At 42.1% G+C, this 22543-nt stretch overlaps 1 protein-coding gene across 1 annotated transcript in view; it reads right to left on the bottom strand.

The window, feature by feature from the left end:
• The window catches only part of LOC133258053 (ATP-binding cassette sub-family C member 4-like), a 170082-nt gene that overhangs the window by 58471 nt on the left and 89068 nt on the right, over nucleotides 1-22543 (bottom strand). Inside the window, 3 exon segments of the mRNA XM_061434392.1 lie at nucleotides 4744-4854; nucleotides 6179-6298; nucleotides 12687-12837. Of these exon segments, the coding sequence (XP_061290376.1) occupies nucleotides 4744-4854; nucleotides 6179-6298; nucleotides 12687-12837 (382 nt within the window).

Here is a 22543-nt window from a genome sequence, read left to right on the forward strand (position 1 = left end):
TGAATATTCAGGACTAATTTCCTTTAGGATGGACTGGCTTGATCTCCTTGCAGTCCAAGGGACTCTCAAGAGTCTTCTCCAACACCACAGTTCAAAAGCACCAGTCCTTTGGCACTCATCATTCTTTATGGTTCACTTTATACATGACTACTAGAAAAACCACAGATTTGACTAGACAGACCTTTTTTGGCAAAGTAATATCTCTGCTTTTTAATATGCTGTCCAGGATTGTCATCGAAAAAGCAAGAGAGTTCCAAAAAAACATCTATTTCTGCTTTATTGACTATGCCAAAGCCTTTGATTGTGTGGATCACAATAAACTGCAGAAAATTCTGAAAGAGATGGGAATACCAGACCACCTGACCTGCCTCTTGAGAAACCTGTATGCAGGTCAGGAAGCAACAATTAGAACTGGACATGGAACAACAGACTGGTTCCAAACAGGAAAAGGAGCACGTCAAGGCTGTATATTGTCACCCTGTTTATTTAACGTATATGCAGAGTACATCATGAGAAACGCTGGGCTGGAAGAAACACAAGCTGGAATCAAGATTGCTGGGAGAAATATCAGTAACTTCAGATACACAGACGACACCACCCTTATGGCAGAAAATGAAGAGGAACTAAAAAGCCTCTTGATGAAAGTGAAAGAGGAGACTGAAAAAGTTGGCTTAAAGCTTAACATTCAGAAAATTAAGATCATGGTATCTGGTCCCATCACTTCATGGGAAATAGATGGGGAAATAGTGGAAACAGTGTTAGACTTTATTTTTTGGGGCTCCAAAATCACTGCAGATGGTGATTGCAGCCATGAAATTAAAAGACACTTACTCCTTGGAAGGAAAGTTATGACCAACCTAGATAGCATATTCAAAAGCAGAGACATTACTTTGCCAATAAAGGTCCATCTAGTCAAGGCTATGGTCTTTCCAGTGGTCACATATGGATGTGAGAGTTGGACTGTGAAGAAAGCTGAGCACCGAAGAATTGATGCTTTTGAACTGTGGTGTTGGAGAAGACTCTTGAGAGTCCCTTGGACTTCAAGGAGATCCAACCAGTCCATTCTAAAGGATATCAGTCCTTCCAGTGTTCATTGGAAGGATAGATGCTGAAGCTCTAATACTTTGGCCACCTCATGTGAAGAGTTGACTCATTGGAAAAGACCCTGATGCTGGGAGGCATTGGGGGCAGGAGGAGAAGGGAACAACAGAGGATAAGATGTCTGGATGGCATCACTGACTCAATGGACATGAGTTTGAGTAAACTCAGGGAGTTGGTGATGGACAGGGAGGCCTGGCATGCTACAGTTCATGGCGTCGCAAAGAGTCAGACATGACTGAGAGGCTGAACTGAACTGAACTAGTGTTTTCATAGCTTTTCTTCCAAGGAGCAAGTGTCTTTTAATTGAATGGATGAAGTTACCATCTGCAGTGATTTTGGAGCCCAAGAAAAGAAAGTCTGTCACTGTTTCGATTGTTTCCCCATCTATTTGCCATGAAGTCCATCCTAAAGGAGATCAGTCCTGGGTGTTCATTGAAAGGACTGATGTTGAGGCTGAAACTCCAACACTTTGGCCATCTGATGCGAAGAGCTGACTCATTTGAAAAGACCCTGATGCTGGAAAAGATTGAGGGCAGGAGGAGAAGGGGATGACAGAGGATGCGATGGTTGGATGACATCACTGACTCAATGGACATGTTTTGGGTAGCCTCCGGCAGTTGGTGATGGACAGGGAGGCCTGGTGTGCTGTGGTTTATGGGGTCGCAAAGAGTCAGACGTGACTGACCAACTGAACTGAACTGAACTGAACTGATGGGACCAGATGCCATGATGGTTTTTTTTTTTTTTTGAATGTTGAGTTTTAAGCCAGCTTTTTCACTCTCCTCAAAAGGCCTTCATGTTCATCAAAAGGCTCTTTAGTTCTTCTTCACTTTCTGCCATAAAGGTGATGTCATCTGCTTATCTGAAGTTATTGATATATCTCCCTGCAATCTTGATTCCAGTTTGTGCCTCAATCATACATTTCACATGATGAACTCTGCATATAAGTTAAATAAGTAGGGGGACAATATACAGCCTTGACATGCTCCTTCCCCAGTTGTTAAGCAGTCTGTTGTTCCATATCCAGTTCTAACTGTTGCTTCCTGACCTGCATACAGTTTTCACAGGAGGCAGGTAAGGTGGTCTGATATTCCTATCTCTTTAAGAACTTTCAAGTTTTTTGTGATCCATACAGACAAAGGCTTTAGCATAGTCAATGAAGCAGAAGTAGATGTGTTTCTGGAACTCTCTTGCCTTTTCAATGATCCAATGGATATTGGCAATTTGTTCTCTGGTTCCTCTGCCTTTTCTAAATCCAGTTTGAACATCTGGAAATTCTTGGTTCATGTTCTGTTGAAGCCTAGCTTGGAGCATTTTGAGTATTACTTTGTTAACATGTGAGATGAGTGCAATTGTGTGGTAGTTTGAACATTCTTTGGGATTGGAATAAAAACTGACCTTTTCCAGTCCTGTGGCCACTGCTGAGTTTTTCAAATTTGCTGGCATTTGAGTGAAGCACTTTCACAGCATCATTGTTTAGTATTTGAAACCGCTCAGCTAGAATTCATCACCTCCATTAGCTTTGTTGGTAGTGATGCTTCCTAAGGCCCACGTGACTTCACACTCCAGGATGTCTGGCTCTAGGTGAGTAATCAGGTCATTGTGATTTTCTGGGTCATGAAGATCTTTTTTGTATAGTTGTTCTGTGTATTCTTGCCACCTCTTCTTAATATCTTCTGCTTCTGCTAGGTCCATACTATTTCTGTCCTTTATTGTGCCCATATTTGCATGATATATCCCCTTGGTATCTCTAATTTTCTTGAAGAGATTGCTAGTCTTTCCCATTCTATTGTTCTCCTCTATTTCTTTTCACTGATCACTTAGGAAGGGTTTCTTATCTCTACTTGCTATTCTTTGGAACTCTGCATTCAGATGGATGTATCTTTCCTTTTCTGCTTTGCCTTTCACTTCTCTTCTTTTCTCAGCTAATTGTAAGGCCTCCTCAGACAACCATTTTACCTTGTTGCTTTTCTTTCACTTGGTGATGGTTTTGTTCACCACCTCCTCTACAGTGTTACAAATGTCTGTTCATAGTTCTTCAGGCACTCTATCATATCTAAACCCTTGAATCTATTTGTCACTTCTACTGTACGATCTTAAGAGGTTTGATTTAGGCCATACCTGAATAGCCTAGTGGTTTTCCCTACTTTCTTCATTTTAAGTGTGAATTTGGCAATAAGAAGTTCATGATCTGAGCCACAGTCAGCTCCCAGTATTGTTTTTGCTGACTTCAAATTAATGTCCATTGAGTCAGTGATGCTGTCTAACCATATCATCCTCTGCCACCCTCTTCTCCTCTGGTCTTCAGTCTTTCCCAGCATCAGGGTCTTTTCAAACGAGTCAGTTCTTCTCATCAGGTGGCCAAAGCATTGGCGCTTCAGCATCAGTCCTTCCAGTGAGTATTCAGAAATGCTTTCCTTTAGGATTGACTGGCTTGATCTCCTCCAGTCCAAGCGACTCTCAAGAATCTTCTCCAACAACACAGTTCAAAAGCATCAATTCTTCAGCACTCAGCTTTCCTTATGGTCCAACAAGATGATTCAGGCTCTGGATACTCCTGAAGCCTCAGTCACCTCACTCTGGGAAACGTTAACTAGCTCCCCATGGTAGAAAACTATCTTAATCATAATAATTCTAATTGTTCTTTTTTCACTGTTTACTCCCTGCTTCTGTAACTTTGTAACTGGATTTGTTTCTAACCATCTGAAAGCTTTTAAGTTACAAATGGTTTTCCAGGCTCCTATGAGTGCCACAGCCTCCTTCAACTATTACTTGGGGCCCCTGCTGCTGCTGCTGCTGCTAAGTCACTTCAGTCGTGTCTGACTCTGTGCGACCCCATAGATGGCAGCCCACCAGGCTCCCCCGTCCCTGGGATTCTCCAGGCAAGAACACTGGAGTGGGTTGCCATTTCCTTCTCCAATGCATGAAAGTGAAAAGTGAAACTGAAGTCGCTCAGTCCTGTCTGACTCTCAGCGACCCCATGAACTGTAGCCCACCAGGCTCCTCCATCCATGGGATTTTCCAGGCAAGAGTACTGGAGTGGGGTGCCATTGCCTTCTCCAACTTGGGGCCCCTAGACAGTGTAAATCAACTATACCCCAATAGAACTTAAAAGAATGGTTCATGTGAGCCAAAGCAGGGTCCCAAGTCACCACAGGTCTGCTGGAGCAGGCACTTCATACCTGGTCTTTGCTCCTAAAGAGTCCAAAAGCCAAAAAGAAAAATTATTTTCTAATTATGTGAAGTATTAATTAAAATGAAAATCACTAAAAAAAAGATACATGCACCCCAATGTTCATGGGATATAGAAAAAAGAATCTTTAAAAAAAGTTGACACATGTATAACAGATTCACCTGGCAGTATACCTGAAGCTAACACAACATCATAAATCAACCATATGCCAATCAAAAAAATTTTAAAGGGGTCTCAACAGGAACCTACTGTAAATAAATAAATGAAAAAAAGACACAAATAACTTCAAATGGACCACAATGCACACAAATGCACTCACATGCTGCAAGCACTTTAATACAATTCATTACAACCAAATAGTATATATTAGACAAAGTGGCAAGAGTTTAATAACTACAACCAAAGCTATAAACCGTAAATATACCACAAATATTCACACCTGTACTTACTTTCTACCAGAATCAGGGCCCCAAAGGCAACAACAGTGACAAAGATGGCACAGATGACATCCAGATACACAGCGAGCCATCGGGACGTCGTCAAAAGCAGGAACCAAGCCTCTGGATTTGTGAACCGTAATAAGCATAATACATAAACAGAAAAACCATGTTAACTGCTTCTAATGAGGGAGAGCATTTCCTCAGCTGAGGTACAGAAGATTTTATACAAGGTAGGAGAGCAAAGCCACACACTCAAGGAACCTGAAGATTCCAGAAAACTAGGTTATAACCCAAGACAAGGTATGGGACACACAGGAATCAGTCCAGGAAGCAAGCATTATACTGGATGCTTGGGGCTGGTGCACTGGGACAACCCAGAGGGATGGTACAGGGAGGGAGGAGGGAGGAGGGTTCAGGATGGGGAACACGTGTATACCTGTGGCAGATTCATGTTGATATGTGGCAAAACCAATACAATATTGTAAAGTTAAAAAATAAAATAAAATTAAAAAAAAAAAAGAAAATGTCAATCCACAGGTTATCAACAGAAATACGATCACAAGAAAGAAGATGGAAAATCGTCTCATTGGTGCATTTTCTGCAGTGCCGGGCCTCAGTGTGAAGATTGTCCTCTCACATGTCTACTGTTCCCAGCTCTCAGACAGCAGAGCTCACACTGTTTCCAGCACCTTCTGCACTCACCACAGGGCCCTGCAGTGTTTATTCTTAGGAGCCAGTATCTACATGACCATCAGCCAACAGGATCTGCATGTGGCTTTCAAAATGCTATTTTATCTTCAAAATACAGTAACGATTGAAAAGTTTGACCAGGATTTTATAGACTTAGAGGAAATTCTGAATTTTCTACCTAGGAAAAACAACTTCACTGATACAAAGTATAATCAAGTGGGTGGCAAATCAGGAAATTAGTTTCATCAATCACATCTGCTACCCTCCATGCTCTGAAAAGAGTTGGCAAACTACAGCCTGGGGGACAAGAATAGCGACCACCTGGTTCTGAAAAGGAAATTTTATTGGAAAACAGACATTTACTGATGTATTATCTTTGCCTGTCTTTGCGCTACAACAGCCAAGGTGAGTAGTTGCAATAGACACAGTATAGCACACAAAGCCTACAATATTTTCTATCTGGATCTTTGCAAAAAACAAAATTTTACTGAGTCCTGCCCTAAAGAGACAGAAGTCCACAGGGCACAGTGATGGAAGGACAATGCAAGCCAGTCAGGGGAGAAAAGCAGGGGGTGACAGGGAAGAGGGGAGCACAGAAGGGATGCTGAGAGGAAGGGGTGGGCGAGGTGGGTGGCATAGGGGGACATGCAGGTGACACAGAGAGAGGTGCTGGCCTACTAGGCGACCTGAGATGGAGGTCAGGCCTCAGAAGGCAGCACATCCCATCTGAAATTATTTCCAGAAACTTACAGACCTGAGTGCAAATCCTGATATGCATCGAACAGCTCCTGAAAGCTCTTTTCAGCTTTGTATGCCCTGATGGTCTGGAGTCCCCGCAGAGAAGATGCTAAGTGAGAAAATACCGGGCTCCGTGCTGGGGAAGCAGAGACAGACACACAACAGAGAAAGTTAGGGAAGCTGGATGTGAGGAAACCCACTGACTCCTGGGGTATGTCGTGACTACTGCTGCTGCTGCTGCTAAGTCACTTCAGTCGTGTCCGACTCTCTGAGACCCCATAGACAGCAGCCCACCAGGCTCCGCCATCCCTGGGATTCTCCAGGCAAGAACACTGGAGTGGGTTACTATTTCCTTTTCCAATGTATGAAAGTGAAAAGTGAAAGCTAAGTCGCTCAGTCATGTCCGACCCTCAGTGACACCATGGACTACAGCCTTCCAGGCTCCTCCATCCATGGGATTTTCCAGGCAAGAGTACTGGAATGGGGTGCCATTGCCTTCTCCATATGCGGTGACACCTCCCACCAATAGGAATCCTCCATGTGGCCCTCACTCCTGCTCACATCAGGTTTCACTTTAATGACCTGGGAATGAAAGATTCTCTTTGAACCTATGTTTGACCAAATTCATTCACAACTAGATTTAGATAAATTCTTTACTGGTTCTTTCATCAAGGTCCTCTCAAACATGCTTCCCTCCAAATTCTCCTGGCATCTCTCCAGGTGGAAATTGTTCACAAATTTTTAAAAATTTATTGAAGTATAGTTGATTTACAATAATGTGTTAGTTTCAGGTATATAGTATATTCATTCAGTTATTTTTTTCTGATTATATTCCATTACAGGTTATTACGAGATGCTGAATAAAATTTCCTGTGCTTTACAGTAAATTCTTGTTGCATACCTATTTCAAATAGTAGTGTGTCTATTAATCCCATATTTCTACTTTGTTCCTCCCTCCCTCCCAATCCCCTTTGGTAAGTTTGTTTTCTATGTCTCTGAGTCTATTTCTATTTTGTGTACAGATTTATTTGTATTATTTTTAGATTCCACGTATAAGTGATACCATATTTGTCTTTCTCTGACTTTTTTTTTTAATATTATTCTCTAAATCCATCCATGTTGCTTCAAATGGCTATATTTTTTTCTTTTTCATTGTTAACTAATTTGTGAATCAGTAACATTCTAAAATGTAATTCCTCATTAGAGTCCTCACCACCCTGAATTTTGATGAGTCAGTACATCCCCCACCCTGGACCAGAGCCAGACACAGGACAGGATGAGATGAGTAAGGGAGCAGACAGTCTGCCATCTCCCCCGTCCTGGGCCTCCCCCTGCACCTGTGCCAGGAGCCTCTGTGCGGATCACAGAGCACCCGGTGCTGCATCGCCCTAGTGCTCACAGGACCTGGCAGATGAGAAACCTTTGAATGGTCTTGACTTCTGCTCCGGGAGCCTGATGGATGCTTTCATAACTGCCCTGATGGATCTCTGAACCGCAACATGATCTCACACTTTCCCTTTGTCCTTTGTTCACACAAAGAGCTGAAAGTGACTCATTGGTGCCTTTGTTCATGCAGTTGAGTACCTGTGTTCTCATTCCCGCATCCACACTGCTCTCTCTCTCTCTCTCTCTTCACTCTATTGACTAACTTTTTAGCTTCCTATAATGTTTTGCTTATAAGAGCAACATAAACTCAGATGGAGCTCATGCTCCAAATAATAAAGGCAAGGGACTGTGTTCAGGCCTTTTCTTCAGCCCAGCAGGTGTCCCAACCCACCCCCAGAACTCAGACAGGAAGCAGGGTGCTCACAGGGATGATGCAGGGGTATTACTGGGCCCATCACCCTGTCAGGACAATGCCAAGAGTCCAGCTCCAGAGAGCACAGAAAACTCACCAGAACCAGGCTCTCATTTCCTAAGTAAATGAGGTTACATCAATACTATCCATCACAGACAGGGCTTCTGAGCAGGAAGCAGACATGGTTGTTCCCCCAGGGAGAGTCCTGGAATGAACTCTCCAGAGTGGCCTCCCTCACCTGCTTCCCTGTCAGGAGATCAAAGTGCAGCTGATTCTCTCTAGCAGGGATGGAGGGCAGGGAGGACTTTAGAAACCAGGTTTCATCTCAGCCTTGAACACCAGGGAACCAAACACCCCATCCCAACCTCACCTCATGCCCAAGAGTTACAGGCTGGGGGAATCTGGGCCTGTAAAAATCTATCCTGCTTCTCTCAAACTCCATTTAGGGCTGAGCAGGATGCCAGGATGAGTGAACTGGAGGGTCTGCAAAGAAAATTAGCTAGTATAGGGGGAGAGGGGATGTTAAGGCTCTGGTGCTGTGTTGCCCAAAGTATCACTTTTCCCACAAGCACTGAGCTCGCTGTCCTGAAGCAGACTATGTCCCAGTAATGGTGTCAGCTCACAGTCACAGACACGTGTAACCCTACACTTCACATGACTAATGTCTGTGCTTCCCACAACCCTGAGGACACTTGGGAACACACACCCCTAAGACGGCAGATCTTCCCGGGCAGGATGACCCCAGGCTGACAGCCCTGCTGCATATGATCACTCAAGCTATATGAGACCTGCTAGTTGTGAGTAAGTTCTTGATTGCCTCATGTTCAAGGTTCCAGTGTCTTTGGTCATGACCAGCAAGTACTTTACAAGCATCAGTTCAAGAAATCCTCATTAGAACTCCAGAGACTAAGGGATTAACAGCACTCACTGCTCAAGATTAACTATTTGAACCCACCAAAGTGACAGACCTGGGTGTGAGACATAACTTTCTTAATCCCAAGGTTGTGCTTTTAATCACAACAGCAGTGTCTCAGTTCAGTTCAGTTCAGTCACTCAGTCATGTCCGACTCTTTGAGATCCCATGAACCGCAGCATGCCAGGCCTCCCTGTCCATCACCAACTACTGGAGTTCACTCAAACTCATGCCCATTGAGTCGGTGATGCCATCCAGCCATCTCATCCTCTGTTGTCCCCTTCTCCTCCTGCCTCCAATCCCTCCCAGCATCAGAGTCTTTTCCAATGAGTCAACTCTTTGCATGAAGTGGCCAAAGTACTAGAGTTTCAGCTTTAGCATCATTCCTTCCAAAGAACCCCCAGGACTGATCTCCTTTAGAATGGACTGGTTGGATCTCCTTGCAGTCCAAGGGACTCTCAAGAGTCTTCTCCAATACCACAGTTCAAAAGCATCAATTCTTCGGCACTCAGCTTTCTTCACAGTCCAACTCTAACATCCATACATGACTACTGGAAAAACCATAGCCTTGACTAGATGGACCTTTGTTGGCAAAGTAATGTCTTTGCTTTTGAATATGCTAGCAGTGTCTCAGAGGGAGAATAATCAGGGTTAAGGATGCCTGCGTGTGACAATGCGCATTTTTCTCCAGGCTTTGTTATATATGTTCAGAAAACCCTCAGGTACCATCCAACAGCTTCACCACTACTGCATATCTTATTAAGCATCTGAGGTTGAACAGAGTTCCTGGGAATCTAGTATGAGAACTCCTTAAAACAGCAGACTTGATGATCCATGGTCCTAACACACCTGACACACATCTTAACCCTCCCCTAACAATGCTTGTAGCAGACTTTGCTAGTTGATCCTGGCACCTTTCAGACAGAGTTTGGATATGGCTTCATTATTCCGGCACTGCCAAAGGCAAAAAGCTGGTTAGAGAAAGACAACCAAATACCACCCTGGTTTTATGTACTTTCCATTGCTATGCTCACTTTTGTAAAAATGTTCCCCTCAAAACCCTATTATAATTAGCTGCCAAATGTCATTAAGATGAAAATATCAACCTAAGCTTCCAGAGGCAGTTAGGCAGTAGGATCTGAAACTAAACCTCAGGACATCAGCAGTCTTTCACAGCACAAGCAGGATTATGCCTTCTGGTCACAGCAGTCAGGTGTCCTTTTTGCTGGTGGCTCCAGTAGTGACCTGAAGATATATTCTCACTCACTCAGTTGCTCAGATGTGTCTGACTCTTTCTGACTCCATGAACTGTAGCCCACCAGGCTCTTCTGTCCATGGGATTATATGGGCAAGAATACTGGACTGGGTTGCTATTTTCTCTTCCAGGAAATCTTCCCAACCTAGGGACTGAACTCATTTCTCCTGCATCTCCTGCATTGGCAGGCAGATTCTTTTATCACTGAGCCACCTGGGAAGCCCTAAAACATACTTTCAGTTACTACTTAGAGAAAACAATGGTGTCATCATTTCAGGCACAGACCCACCACCTAGAGACAGCATAAACAGGTCTAATCAGCTGGCCACCACATTTGGTTACCTGGGGGTGTGTAGGAGGCAGAATCTCGATTGAACTTATTACAGAGTACTAGGATGCAGGAAAATCCACATATCCCACAGAGATGATGCCAAAGTTCTCAGACTCTCCATCTCAAATACTGAGAAAACCCTGCACTTCTTTTTAAAAGAGCCTCAGGAGCAGCCCTTCTCTCCACTTCTGTATGGATGCCTTCCCCAGGCAAAAATTTCTGTCAAGTGTTCCTTCTGGAACAACCCCTCATTGAACATACCAGAGAGCTGCTTTTCAGCAAGACTCTTGAATGACCCCATTTCATGGGCAGCCTCAAACCATAAAATATTTGAAGTCTTGTCTTCACAGAAGACTGGATGGAGCTCATCATTCCTCTTCTGCCTCCCCAGGTCCTTCCATCAGTCAAGTCACATCAGCAGAATGCCACACACACTGGACTCTACTGCTCCCCATCCATTCAAATACCTCACAAAACTGGACCTTACAAAAGTTAGCTAGTTCTCTTGATGACTGAAATTTTTCTTTACATCTTTTATGAAATGGATGATCACTATCCTTTTTGCAACTAATTAGAAAATATATCTTTAAAAGGTGAAATTGTTAGTCACTCAGTCATGTCCAACTCTTTGTGACCGCATGAACTGTAGTCCACCAGGATCCTCTCTCCATGGAATTCCCCATGCAAGAATACTGGAGTGGGTTGCCATTTCCTTCTCCAGGGTAACTTCCCAACCCAGGGTTCGAACCAGGGTCTCCTGCATTTCAGGAAGATTCTGAAGTCAACAGGGAAGCATCTTATGTGTTTATTATAAAAACAAAACATGCAACTGCCACAGTGAAAAAAAAGAAAAACTCATTTGACTGGATAACAGATTTTTTTCCACTTGGTAGATACAAAGAACCATGAGGCTCAATATTCTCTTCTAGGCTTGGTTTCTAGAAGGTTAAGTTGGTATTAATTTGTAATAATTATTTATGGTTGAAGTCTCTGATATGAACATATCCCCACCTTACTTTTTGGCTATAGTTTTTATAACTGTTAAAAATATATACTTCTACTTTTCTTATTAGTTTTAATATTGGTGAAATATGTGCATGAATAATAAGATAAATTAAATCATTTCATCATCTGTGATTACCTGCACAATAGAATGATTAGTCATAAAATGTGATCCCCATTATTATTTTTTTTTTTTGGATGCACCTTGCAGGTTCTTAGTTCCCTGACCAGGGATTGAAGCAGCAGAAGCACAGAGTCTTAACCATAGGACCACAGGCAAGTCCCTGTTCCCATTATTCTAAAACTAGGAAGCTGAATGGAGTAATAAACTAAATGAATACTGAACAGATCCCCCTCTTGTATCCTCCTAAGGGATTCTTTTCAGCATTGTTTATATGAATAGTTTTAAGAAGTGGGGGACCACAAACAGTGTGGTGTCACCCCAAATACTAGTAATGATAAAGAACAAACCTGAAAATAACAGGGCTTATCTTTCAATAGGGCTTCCCTGGTAGATCAGACAGTAAAGAATCCACCTGCAATGCAGGAGACCTGGATTCAGTCCCTGGGTCTGGGAAGATCCTCTGGAGAAGGGAATGGCTACCCACTCCACTATTTTTGCCTGGAGAATTCCATGAACAGAGGAGCCTGGTGGGCTACAGTCCATGGAGTTGCAAAAGTCAGACACAACTGAGTGACTAACATATGTCTTTCTAATACATTTAACAACTTCAACATACTTGAACATATGAAAAAAGTATTTTTCAAATATATCACTTCTGACATATATTTCATGAGGTCTCCTTTACTTTTCTAATCTTTTCCTTTCCTTGTCATTTCTGGTAACTTCAGGAGGAGAAAAATTGTCTATTTTCCTCCTATATTAGTTCCAACATGATAAAATATTTTTAAGAAAAAGTATTTACAGAGTGGATACTCTGTGTTAGGAAATATGTCATGAACAAGACAGAAATGGTCCCTGTCCTCATGGTGCTCACATTCATTCTCCTTGTGCTAAAATGCAAAGATGCAGCTGACCTGCCACCAGTTTATTTGCCTTAAGAACCACGCCGACTCACAGTGGCTATAACATTCAATTGTCTAATGTTGACTTGTGAGAAATTCCAGAAGACAGAGTCTGCAGAATTTCAGGAGTCTGGTTAATTATTGCATAAGTGGAGGCCAGCCTGCATTGCCATCCCAACCTGAGAGCCCCGGTACTCACTTGTACATTCCAGGCGTTTCACATCGCACGATGTCCTTAAGAAATACCACCGGAGGACAAAGAAAATAATGCCAAGTGGAATCACAGGTATAGCAATCCAAGGAATCGCAGCCACCATCACGACCACCATACCAACCACAAGAAGAAAAGTCTGAAATAGCAAAAATAGATGCAGAGGCCTCCTTATGAAGGGTACTTTTCAAAGATAAACTGTAATGATTTGTTCTATTAGGATTAAACTCCTTCCCTCAAAAAGGATTTGTTGGGACAGCAGGGAATTTTTCTCTTCCAAATAAATACAATTATAGGTGGTCCTCATGATATTTAGTGCATATGCCGAACAGGATGATAAGAATTTTCTAGGTATCCGCACTTGTGATACACTCAATAGCCTTTTGAGGCAGGCATTACCACTTTTAACAGATGATAATATTTAAGGCTCAGAGAGTAGGTGCTGAATCCCAAACTATCAGGAGTCAGAAGGTGTTACTAGAGAGATGAGTGAGCAGGCATCACAGGTGAGGAATCCAGATGCCTCAGCTATACATGGAGGAATAAAGAAGTGGTTAAATACAAAGTCTGTGTCCAGAATGTGTCCAGAAAAGTAGGACAAAATTTAAATGTTGATCTTTGGAAGTAGGAATTTCTCTTTCAAGATTTTCTATCCATACTTAATACTTACTGAGTGTTGATGTATACAGAGCTATACCTTCAAACCTTCACATGTATTAACTCATTAATCCTCACAATAGCTCTATCTAGTAACAGTATTGTCTCATTTTACAGATGGAGAGAGTGAAGCACAAGAAGAGGAAAAACAACTTGATGAACATTGCAAAGCCTAAGTCATGAAACTGGGAAGTCCATGTCATGAGTCTTTATGACATATATAAGCTTGCCCCCAATATATAGCCATCTTTCTATCGTTATAGTAAGTGTTTAAAATGCCTGTTTCAAAGGTTAATGATTGTAACAATGACAGATTCCATTTACCAAGTGTTTACTGTACATAAGACAATGGGCTAAGAGTTCCATGAGCATTTTCTTAATCATCACATTATCCCATGAGATTATTCTATCTTGGTCAAAAAAAAAAAAAAAGAGAGAGAGAGAGAGCAGGTAGAAGAGAAAACAAAATCATTGGTTTTTGCTGCTTTAAGCATCCATCTTTAGAAGGAAAAGTATAATACCCTTACTTTTTAAGAATGCAATCAACATTTAAGAATGCAATCAACACTGCCTGCCTATTATGACAGTGGGGTGGGGTGGTGGGGATGTGCAGGTTCAGTCTGGGCCAAGGCCTACAAAGCTTATGATCTCAGGTGGATATGAATTCATGGTGATCTGCACAAGGAAGAGAGTGCTGGGGAAACACAGAGAAGAATTCAGGAACACTTTTAGACAATTCTAAGAAGAGAATTATGGCCAAATTTTACAGCCTGGTTGAACAAATAGAAAGAGTGGCAAGAAAACTTGCAGGCAGCAACTACCACTGATGGAAATTTTGACCAAAAAGGAGCTGAGATGAGAAGTTAAGATGCCTGTCTGAGTTAACACTGGTTGTTATGGGTCCTCTCAGCACCAGCACCTGCATCCATGCTCACCACCCCAGGACCTCCCCACCTTGTCACCCAGGGCAGCTGGCCCAGGCGCTTCTCTGAGGGATGGGTTAGGGGTGGTCATGCCTGTATCACAAGACTTGGGTTATCATTTCACAGCTCTTCCTGATCAGTTTTCTCAGAGGATCTTCACAACCATCTTGTGAATGAGAAAAGTAAGAACTTCACTTTCATTTACAGATACGGCATAAAGATTGGAGGGTAAGTGGTTGTCCTAAGTTTTCCCAGAAGGATGGCAGGTCAAGGAGAAAGGCAGGAGCAGTTTGTACTCCTAGAGTCTTGGCCACAGGCAGGAGGAGCCTAGAAGGAGGAGGAAAGGTCCAGAACTGTGACTCGGTGTCCAGGAGACCTTGGGAACTAAACTATATTATCTGGATGGAGACACATGTGCTTTTCCTGTTTTTCACACATCTGCTGTGGTATCAAAATAAAACCCAGAGTGAAGAGGATGGGATTCTGAAGTAATACTTCCCAGTCATTAGTGGAAAAAAATAGCCCTGACTGACCTCTCTCCTATTAGACCTACAGATGAACAACTGCTTTACAGCCACTGTATTATGCATTCCACCTGATAAAACCTTCATGTTCATGGGGAGGAGTTCTGGCAGCTCCTTCTAAGTCTGGTCTTAAGTCACCTGGCTTGCCATCGTTGATTGTCATAAGTGAAGTGAAGTCGCTCAGTCATGTCTGACTCTTAGCGACACCATGACTGCGGCCTATCAGGCTCCTCCATCCATGGGATTTTCCAGGCAAGAGTACTGGAGTGGGGTGCCATTGCCTTCTCCAAAGTCATAAAAACCTGCTAAAATGTCAATAAAAAATTCAACTTAGTTTTTTAGCATACTCACTGGCTTAAAGCTCAACATTCAGAAAACTAAGATCATGGCATCCGGTCCCATCACTTCGTGGCAAATAGATGGGGAAACAGTGGAAACAGTGGCTGATTTTATTTTGGGGGGCTCCAAAATCACTGCAGATGGTGATTGCAGCCATGAAATTAAAAGACACTTACTTCTAGGACTTCCCTGGTGGCTAAGACGGTAAAGCATTTGCCTACAGTGCAGGAGACCTGTGTTCAATCCCTGGGTCAGGAAGATCCTCTGGAGAAGGAAATGGCAATACACTCCAGTACTCTTGCCTGGAAAATCCCATGGACAGAGAAGCATAGTAGGCTACAGTCCACGGGGTCGCAAAGAGTCAGACACAACTGAATGACTTCACTTTCACTACTGCTTGGAAGGAAAGTTATGACCAACCTAGACATCATATTATAAAGCAGAGACATTACTTTGTCAACAAAGGTCTATCTAGTCGAGGCTATGGTTTTTCCAGTAGTCATGTATGGATATGAGAGTTGGACTATAAAGAAAGCTGAGAGCCAAAGAATTGATGCTTTTGAACTGTGGTGTTGGAGAAGACTCTTGACAGTCCCTTGGACTGCAAGGAGATCTAGCCAGTCCATCCTAGAGATCAGTCCTAGGTGTTTATTGGAAGGACTGATGTTGAAGCTGAAACTCCAATACTTTGGCCACCTGATGTGAAAAGCTGACTCATCTGAAAAGACTCTGATGTTGGGAAAGATTGAGGGCAGGAGGAGAAGGGGACAACAGAGGATGAGATGGTTTGATGGCATCACTGACTCAATGGACATGAGTTTGGGTAATCTCCGGGAGTTGGTGATGGACAGGGAGGTCTGTCATGCTGCAGTTCATGGGGTCTCAAAGAGTAGGACACAACTGAGAGACTGAACTGAACTGAACTGAACCAGTGTATGTGTTTACAGTTATATGAATATACGTTTCTGAATCTTTTATTGCCAGCTATCTCAAACCCTTTATAGAAGTTGGCAGAAGATGAAAATAGTATCTAAACAAACAGTCACCTGAAGAAGGAAACAAAAGATTCTGGTGTACAATACACATGCCTTCCTTGAAACCAACCTCATTTCTTTCTCCTACATTCCCAGGCATTCCAAGAAACCCAGTTAAAGCTACTTATATAATACCCCCCATCTACTTGGATTTCAGGCCCATATGATGGCCCATATCACCATGGCCAGTGTTTCTACACCTCTGTTACACTGGCACAGAGACAATAATGGGTATATAGAAAGAAACATATTGTCCCAGAAGTAAGTGACTCAAGTACTGATGTCCCCCAAATAAAGAAAATCATTATTTTTATATATTTCCCATTTGGAGCACACTGTTTGGAAAATTATATCCAAAGTCTGTGAATCCACATGAATAAAAAAAAAATTCTTAGATGAAATCTTTCACTTTAGAGAATGGTGATTTTTTACAATTCAGAAAATTTCTTTAGTTTGCAGAGAATGACAGCCTACACCTAGAGAGGATATTCCACTAGCCCAGTATTGTGCTGAGCAGGGTTTAGAACAAATCTTCCTGCATATTAACAGGGAGGGTAAGACTCTAAACCCATTCTCAATCTTAGTAAAAACTGGGATATACCAACAACGTGAAAAGATGGTAATGGGAATTAAATGAGGTCACACACATAAAGTGTTAACCAGTTCATGCATAACAAATAGAAACTCTAACTCCAGCATTACTACCATCAGTGTGTTCTGGGTGCCAGCAGCCAGGGGAGGAGGGATGAAGTGTTCATAGATTGATGAGCCCAAAGAATCTTAATCTCATGAAGTTGGGCCCTAACAGGCCTCTCATTCTAACCATTAGAACAGTTTAGTATTATCCAAGAACATATCAGAGCAGGTGCAATGTTTCTTACATGTGGTGATGAGGTCACATGTACCAAAGTGACTGTGGCTTTTCTTTGGTCACAGTAAAATTCACATCTGAGGTTTATTTTGTTTGAAGATGCACTTTTAAAATAATATGACCAATAAACTTCATGCCTACTACAGTTTTTGTCCTCTCTGAATTATCTTCCCAACTCTAAGCTTTCCAAAGACTGACAAATTTTGGGACATGGCAGCAAGTAACATTTTTTGAGATGTTTCTTTTCTTTTTTAATATATATTTTAAAGAGATGTGTTTTTTTTTCTTATTCTGTATCATTTTTCTCTTTCAGGTTATCCTTTTTCTGAGTGAAGACTTGCTTTTTTGAAACTCCTAAGCACTTATGGGAGACTAAGGGGAAAGTGCTGGACCTCTGAATCAACAAAACCAAACAAGATTATTCAATATAGACCGAAGAGAAGATCAATTTGACATTTACTATTTTATGTACCGTGAAGTGGTACACTGATACCAGTGGAAGTACAAAATCTGTATTTTGTAAACTCATGAATCTCAAGAAGTTGAACTGTGTCCACTCCAGGTCAGCATTCTTGGTGGAAGCAAGTAGCCTGGTTAGGTTGTCAGGATGACTAAGGCAGAGGATAAGTCCCAACCACCTATGGAAGGAAGTCCCATGAGCATATTTCATCCTCCAAAAGGATGCTGTGTTGTGAGCAGCTGTTTATGACAAGCCACACTGGTTTCTAAATGATTTGTAAGTGAATTATACAAAAAAGAAAAGAAAAGAATGCTTGTGAAAATGTTAATGGTTTTCTTTAAAAGCCTGTCCAACCAAAAAACTTGAAAAATAAGACTTTGCTTTATTGCTAGAGGCTATGGGATTTCTTTGGAAGGAATGATGCTAAAGCTGAAACTCCATTACTTTGGCCACGTCATGCAAAGAATTGACTCATTGGAAAAGACTCTGATGCTGGGAGGGATTGGGGGCAGGAGGAGAAGGGGACGACAGAGGATGAGATGGTTGGATGGCATGACTGACTCCATGGATGTGAGTCTGAGTGAACTCCGGGAGTTGGTGATGGACAGGGAGGCCTGGCATGCTCTGATTCATGGGGTCGCAAAGAGTCGGACATGACTGAGTGACTGAACTGAACTGATGACAAGTTTTCTCATAACACAGAAATCCACAATTCTCTAGATCTGGCCAACAAGCAAAGAAGTAATGGTTATGCCATGCTTCCAAATACCAATAATGGATGACACTTCATAAGACTTGTCATGAGTCCAAATCTCAAGTATTTCACAGGCTTTATGTAATCTCCTTCCTACATCAACACGATGAAGGATTTTACTCTCCATTTAAAAGCAGGAAACTGACGCTCAGAGAGGCTTATCGATTTGCCCAAATTCAAACAATTTAGTCATTATGACCCCCAAGTCTTTTCTTTTAACTTCTGCCTGATACTGTATCACATACAGATACTGTATCACACATAGATACTGTATCATACATCATATATTTCCCCTTCTGTCTGCATTTTCTATGCTGTTGGGTTTCTTGTGGTCATATGTGGCCTCTCCCATGAGGGGACCAGTTCTAGATTCCCAGCTATTTAGGGAATAACAGCCTGTTCAGTTCAGAGAGCAAAATGATCATTAAAAGATCTTAAAAGTGCTCACTGGGCTTCCCTGGTGGCTCAGTAGTAAAGAATCTGCCTGCCAATGCAGGAGATGTGGGTTTGATCACTGGATCAGGAAGATCCTCTGGAGAAGGAAATGGCAACCCACTCCAGTATTCTTGCCTGTGAAATCCCATGGACAGAGGAGCCTGGAGCACTGCAGTCCATGGGGTCACAAAGAGTTGAACGCAACTAAGCGACTAAATGGCAACAGCAAGGGTTCATTCTGTTCATAGTTTTTCAGGCACTCTGTCTACCAGATCTAATTCCTTGAATCTATTCATCACCTCCATTTTATAACCATAAGAGATTTGATTTAGGTCAAACCTGAATGGCCTAGTGGTTTTCCCTACTCTCTTCATTTAAGCCTAAATTTTACAATAAGGAATTGATGATCAGAGCCATAGTCAGCTTCAGGTCTTGTTTTTGCTGACTGTATAGAGCTTCTTCATTTTCAGCTGAAAAGGACATAATCAATCTGATTTTGGTGTTGATCATTTGGTGATGTCCTTGTGTAGAACTGTCCCTTGTGTTGCTGGAAGAGGGTGTTTTCTATGACTGATGTGTTCTCTTGACAAAACTCTGTTAGCCTATGCCCTGCTTCATTTTGTACTCCAAAAGCCAGACTTGCCTGTTACTCCAGGTATCTCTTGATTTCCTACTTTTGCATTATAATTCCTTATGATGAAAAGGACATCTTTTTTTTGGTTTTAGATCTAGAAGGTATTGTAGGTCTTCATAGAACCAGTCAACTTCAGCTTCTTTGGCATTAGTAGTTGAGGCATAGACTTGTAGTACTGTGATGTTGAATGGTTTGCCTTGGAAGAGAACAGATCATTCTGTCGTTTTTGAGTTTGTACCCAAGGACTGCATTTCAGACTCTTTTGTTAACTATGACAGCTTCTCCGTTTCTTCTAAGGGATTCTTGCCCACAGAAATAGATACAATGGTCATCTGAATTAAATCCGCCCATTCCTGTCCATTTTAGTTCACTGATTCCTAAGATGCCAATATTCACTCTTGTCATCCCCTGCTTGACCACATTCAATTTACACTGATTCATGGACCTAACATTCCAGTCCCTATGCAATATCATTCTTTACAGCATTGGACTTTACTTTTACCAACAGACACATCCACAACTGAGTGTCATTTCCACTTCAGCCCAGCTGCTTCATTCTTTCTGGAGCTGTTAGCAGTTGCCCTCTGCTCTTCCCCAGTAACATACTGGATACCTCCCAACTTGGAGGGCTCATCTTCCAGTGTCATATATTTTTGCCTTTTCATACTGTTCACGGGGCTCTCACAGCAAGAATACTGGAGTGGGTTATCATTTCCTCCTCAAGTGGACCATGTTTCGTCAGAACTTTCCAGTATGACCTGTCTATCTTGGGTGGCCCTGAATGGTATGACTCATAGTTTCATTGAGTTACACAAACCTTCACCAGGACAAGGCTGTGATCCATGAGGAAGAAAGGAAATGAGGATTCAGTCATTTAAGTTCTGCCAAGCTGTTGATTGTTGTTGTTGTTTTCTCTTCCTGAATGAGGGATGTGTGAGGAACAAAGGTTTTACAATTTGGTTTTCCTCAAAAAAATTAAAGCATTTTGCTGAGGGCAGCTGTGTGCAACTTCTGATGCTCAGAGAAGTCCCTCTTTTTTTAATTTAATAAGTGATTTTTTTGATATTTTAAAATTTATTTATTTTTAATTGAAGGATAATTAAAATGCCTAAATTTAACTTCCACATCTTACCTTCATTTTCATTTGTCTTATTTATAGGAAGACTTCTTGGAGGTGATGATTTCAATGACAAAAGCAGTGCATAATTGAGACTATTTACTCAATGTTATTTGGGACTTTGGAAAACTATATGAAAATTACGTTAATTTGAAATATTTAGTGACCAATGGTCAGTTTTGAAAACAACTGGTGTTTATTCTATGAGTCTACATAAGAAAGTGTCCCTTAAAATCTTCAAGAATTACAAACCTAGAATCTCTGTAATACAAACTCATGAGATGATATTTATGGGCCTGGAAACTGTATCTGACAATAACTTTAATGCAACATAATGCCAGTGTCATCAGACAATTTTTCTCACTTAAAAACACATATGGTGTTTTAAAAATAACTACCCATTACTTAGTGCTCAACATGCATTTAGATGTTATGCAAAGAATAATATTAAAACAACTTCATTTTGCCTTCCCACAACATTTATGGAGTTGGTATTATTTTCTCTATTTTACTGAGAGGAGACTGGCTTTGTGTGGCAGAGACAGGAAGAGGGAGAGCTGGGATTCAAGCTTGGAAAGAGAGACTTCAGGGCTTCCCATGCCACTGTACTTTAAAGTTGTTGACATCATAAATGATTATCAGGTGGAATCACACTACATAAATTGATTTTTTTATGCTGCTTTTCCTTCATCTTTTTTGAAATGGTGAACAGCTCCAATTTGCCCAACAACTATAATGTGACTGAACAGGCAACTTCTCTGGTAGAGTCAGTGTACAATATGGTGCACAAACTCATGATTGCCCTCTGTTGGGATGTGGTCTCTGAGTGACATCGTCTGAGTAGATGGACTGTCCTGCAGTGTGGACCACTACTCAGAACCCAGGGTTTCCCTTCCCACACTTGGCATCACTACTACAAAATATTAAATAAATTATCTAATATATTGTTTAAGAGAATGAGAAGGAATTAAATGAGGAAAAGTACACGAAATAAACACTTTAGAAGTAATAAAAATGATCAAGAATCTTCCAAGGTTTATAAAATACACCAAGGATAAGCAGAATCATCAAAAGTGAGTTGAAAACAATTGGCACAAACTATTTCTTTTAAAACAAAACTGAACACCCCCCTTCCAGCCCCTTCCCTTCCCTCCTCTCATTGGTGATGGGGAAGAAGGACTGGTTCCCACATAGGAACTCTGCTTCCAGCAGCACCTCCAGCCCCATCATCCACAACAGCCTTTTCTTTTCATCCAGGATTAAAGGTCACCTCCTAGAAGCTCCGCCCACCTCCTGGACCAGGCTCCCTAACTGCCTCCAGCCTCCACATCCAGTTTGCCTTCCAGGACTTCCTCCACAGAGCTCCCACAATTAGGATTCCAAAGGCAGCAAGGGGTGAATCTCTGGATGTCTCCCTCCCAAAGGGAGGCTGCAGGAGACCACCCATGACGGGAGGGGTCTGGCTCACCCCTGTTCTTCAGGACCTCAACTCTAAGCACTGTTTGTTGAAGGGAAGGAGGGAGAGAGGGAAATACCCACCCACCACCTCACACACGCAACTCACAAACTGTACACCCCAACAACCAGCAATACCTCCTCAGACCCTACATTCCAGATGGGCCTGTCTCCTACTTCATTCAAACTCCTTCCAGGAGTAGCCAGTCTTCACCTCAACTCCCTCCATACCTCTTGGATTTTCAACCCTTTGCACTCTGACCTCCTCACATCTGAAACCTGCTTCTCAGGTCACCAACACCTCCTGATTCCAAATCAACCAACAAGTTTTCACAGACTCACCTTCTCGTTTGCACTGAGCAGATGTGTCCTTCCTTGATTCCCCAACCTACTTCCTTCTTTCTCTCTTGCTGTTCACTGTGTCTCCTCTCCTCCCCTTCTCTCTCTGCTTTTTCTCTGATATTGAGTCTTCTTATATTGGCCCCTAAAAATGTTTCCCTCTCTCTGGGAAATCTTGTCATTTTCACAGATTCAGCTACTACCAGCTCAGTGAAGGGTACACAGGCTCCATGCTCATCCCAGGTCTCTCCCTCAAACACCAAACTCTTACTTCCAATGACCTACAGGACACCTCCACCTTCA

This window comes from Bos javanicus, chromosome 12 (assembly GCF_032452875.1).
Source record: "Bos javanicus breed banteng chromosome 12, ARS-OSU_banteng_1.0, whole genome shotgun sequence".
Taxonomy (NCBI): domain Eukaryota; kingdom Metazoa; phylum Chordata; class Mammalia; order Artiodactyla; family Bovidae; genus Bos; species Bos javanicus.